Source organism: Cryptomeria japonica, chromosome 7 (genome assembly GCF_030272615.1).
Source record: "Cryptomeria japonica chromosome 7, Sugi_1.0, whole genome shotgun sequence".
Lineage (NCBI taxonomy): Eukaryota > Viridiplantae > Streptophyta > Pinopsida > Cupressales > Cupressaceae > Cryptomeria > Cryptomeria japonica.
The window spans coordinates 767,780,964-767,784,832 of NC_081411.1; the positions used below are offsets into that span (position 1 = coordinate 767,780,964).

At 32.4% G+C, this 3,869-nt stretch overlaps 1 protein-coding gene across 1 annotated transcript; it reads left to right on the top strand.

The window, feature by feature from the left end:
• Positions 1–467: 467 nt before the first annotated feature.
• Positions 468–1,672, top strand: LOC131059924 (calmodulin-like protein 3). Its single transcript, XM_057992994.1, has one exon. The coding sequence runs from the start codon at positions 623–625 to the stop codon at positions 1,376–1,378; it is 756 nt and encodes a 251-aa protein (XP_057848977.1). The 5' UTR covers positions 468–622; the 3' UTR covers positions 1,379–1,672.
• Positions 1,673–3,869: the final 2,197 nt, after the last annotated feature.

Sequence of the window (3,869 nt, forward strand, 5' to 3'; positions counted from 1 at the left end):
TACCCATAAATGAATGAAATGTACCCTTAGTTGTAAAAATCAACCAATCATGTGATGCCATATCAGCATCATAAATATGGTGGCCCCTTATGGGACTATTGGTCTCACCTTTTTTTTGGTTGTTTTGGACACCTTACAAAAAGCATGCTGATGTGGTGCTGAAACCTTAGTTATAAGCAGGGGACTTGCCAAGTAAGCTGCAGTAAAAAATTGGGAGTGATTTAAAATTTCCACATAAAATTTTGAGAAGTGCAAAAATTAAAATGCTCAACTACTGAATCTTCTCCCTTAATTAGATAGAACTTTGATCTAGATTAAACAAATAAAACATATACTCTTAATTCATATGTACAAATGTACTAAATGGCTGACATCATGACGTATAAAACTGAAACTGATATACTTCAAGCAGCTTCCTCGCACCTTCCTCACCATCTGACAACTCCCGGCTTCTGACAACTCCCGGCTCCTATTCTTTTCTCAGTAGATGTTTTTCTATTGAAATGTTACTTAATAGTAGAGAGACTGATCGAGGAATACCAAGGCTTAGAGTAGTTGATAGTAGTGGAGAAGGATAGTTCTTATGTTTGCAGAATAGAAGCAATTTAGGAACTTATCAAAGATGTCTTCAATCTTGGATGTTGATGAGTCTATCATTGAGAATAATTGGTATTACGGTTGTCTCTTCAGTCCAAAGAAAAGCATTAACACTGAAGCAATTTTTAGTGAGAGTCTATGTGAAAAAGAGCATGCTGATGAAGATAGGGAGTATCATAGCATTCCTGATGATAAAAAACATCAGCATTCCATTGCAAGGAATAAACAGATAGTGAGAGAAGAAGGTAGTAATAGTAATAGTCCACATTTTGGGTCAAGAGATTCTGATTCAGACGAAGAGGCTGAGTGTCTTGCAAGTATGTTTAAAGCTTTGGATGAAGATGGTGATGGAAGAGTTAGTTCAGATGAGATTGTGAGGTTTTTGGAGAGATTAAGTTTGGAAATGCGAAAGGAGGAGGTGGAATTAGCTGTGAGATCAATGTCTGCATGTGGTGATGACTTTCTCACTTTAATTGAGTTTGGTGAGTTCTATAGAATTGTATTTGAAGATAAGGAGGAGGAAATGGATAAGAAGGTAATTTGTGAGGCATTTAATGTGTTTGATCAAAATGGAGATGGGTTTATCAGTGCAATGGAGTTGGCTGATGTTCTCTCCAGATTGGGTTTTGTGGAGGGGAAAGATTTGAGTTGCTGCCAGAGCATGATCGAGAGTGTAGATTATAATGGAGATGGTTTTGTAGATATTCATGAGTTTAGGCATTTAATTACCAGAACTTCTTCTGGTTCTTATCCTTGTCTTCAATCTGTTGCTGCAGTCTAATGTCGTTCTTATCCTTGTCTTCAATCTGTTGCTGCAGTCTAATGTCACTATACATTTTATGGCTACTGCAGTCTAATGTCACTATACATTTTATGGCTAGCATAAATATTCTAAGATGTGAGCTGCTGTGAGAGCATGATTGAGGGTGTTGATTATAATGGAAATGGGTTTGTGGGTATTCATGAATTAAGGCATTTAATCACTAGAACTTCCTCTGGTGCTTATCCTTGTCTCCAATGAGTTTCTGCAGTCTAATGGCACAATATATTTTATGACTAGAATAAATATTTTGAAGAGTTAACAGTTGTCAGTATTTTAATGCTAGCATACATGTTGTGAAGAGTTAACAATTATCTTATGGCTAGAATTCTATAATTTAGCAATAAAGTGAGCAAGTCTATGTCTTTCCAGTTTTGAATATATCGCTTCCTATGTTTGTCCTACCAGTAGTGGCACTACTTCAGATTTGTATGATCTTTTATATAGGTAATATAAATTTGAGAATCTTCTTCAATTATTCAAGTTTTGCATGATATGGCTGGAAATATTTAAACATAAAACCTTAGCGTGACAACAAGTGGAATAATTTGATTAATAATACCGAAGAAACCTTCTCTTGCTAATGCTAGATTTAACTGTGTCATTCTTTTAAATAAAGCATCCAAAACTATTCATTGGGTGTTTGCATTTCAAATGTATGTATGGCGAGTAAGGAGCTGAAAGACTTTTAAAGTGACATGGTGTATTTAAAAAACAAATATTAATATCAGTATTTATTTCATTAAAAATATATTTAATAAAAGTTATGATTGTTTTGGCAGTTTAAGTGGCTTTTCTGTTATTTCCATTTTCTGATTTTTAGATACTGTCCGCGTGGCTCTGAGAAATGATCTTATACCCTTTAATTTTTTAAGATATATATTTTATTTTAAAAAAATGAAAACCGACACAAATTTATAAAAAAAAAATTCTAAATAGATAAATAGTTTTGTTTATATAGATTATTAAGGAGACCTAGAAAGGCGAAAAGCAGTTCGAAATAGACAATGACAAGAGGATGGACGTGAACAATATAGAGCTCTTCAAAACTTCCAAAAACATCAAGGAAGGATAATCACTCAATTTCCAAATACTAGAAAAATCGGTTTGGATTCTGAGCATGTGCATTCAGAGGAATAAAGCTAAAAACCTCCTAAGCATTATCTTTTCTGGAAGTAGTTCACTGGAATTGAGAAGATCCCAATTTTCTGCCTAAGGATCCCAAATAAATAATTGTGTCATCCTGCAACATTCATCAAGGAGGTTCTATTTCTTGGAAATGGAGGCGTGTCATCCTGCAACATTGTCTTTTATTCTTTCTTGGAAATGGAGGCGTGTCATCCTGGAACATTCATCAAGGAGGTTCTATTTCTGATACTTATATTTGAGTTAGTTTTTGAATAACAGTTTTTTTTGGAAAAGTAATTATTGGTAGGTGGAAATCAATCAGAGTTAAAAAATAATATTTGATGGATAAAATTATGATGTTTGGTCAAGGAAAATTATGATTTATGAGAATTAGTTGTGAATGGATTCACAGATGTAGTAGATCTCTCTGTATATGCAAGCTTCACAAATATTCAAAAGACATAGTTAAAAGTGTTTAGGAGGAAGGATGAAAAAATGTTGAGCATTGTAGATTCAAACTCACACAAAACCATCAAGTGATATTAATTAAATCATGTGTCCCAAAACTATTGATCCGAACATTTACTTTTTGATACTATTTTTTTATGTTAAATATTTTTTCAATGTTCATCTCACAAATAAAATATCCAATTAATGTTCCATACAACTTTTCAAGCCATCTGGAACTGGAACTGGAATAAATATTTAGTATAGATCTGTAGAGAAACTAGTTAAGGTAACTTTCAACAAAAAATTCATATCACCTGGTATTTCCTTTCCAAAAGCTAACCAATTATCTTTTATACTTTTAGGAAAAAAACTTGGTAGCATGGAACAAAATGGATGTCAAAATAATGGAAAGCAATCATAAAAAGATGAGAAAAAAAGAATGCATGTATAGTAAATGTCATAATTTTTGTTTATTAAAGTTAAAGAAGACATAGTTAAAGTTATAATTAGTGTTTATTAAATATGAATAATTTTTATATAAAGATTTATAATAGGAAAAATGTTTAATTTTCATTAACTTCTTTAAAATAAAATTAGTAGAAAAAATGTCAGTGTTATTGCAGTTGAGATTTCAGGAACTCCACATGGAATATGAGGATAGGACAGAAGCTTACTACTCATCCATAATGTTCTCTGATTGCCTTACGGTACATTCTCTTGCTAAATGACATGAGTGGAGGCACAAAACACCAAAAAGACTGACTGTACTGTACTGTAAGGAATAATATTTTGGCATTGATGAACATTTAATTTGTATTTTGTTTCTTACCTTTTATTATCTTTAAGGTTATTTATTATCAGTTCTTTTAAGGTT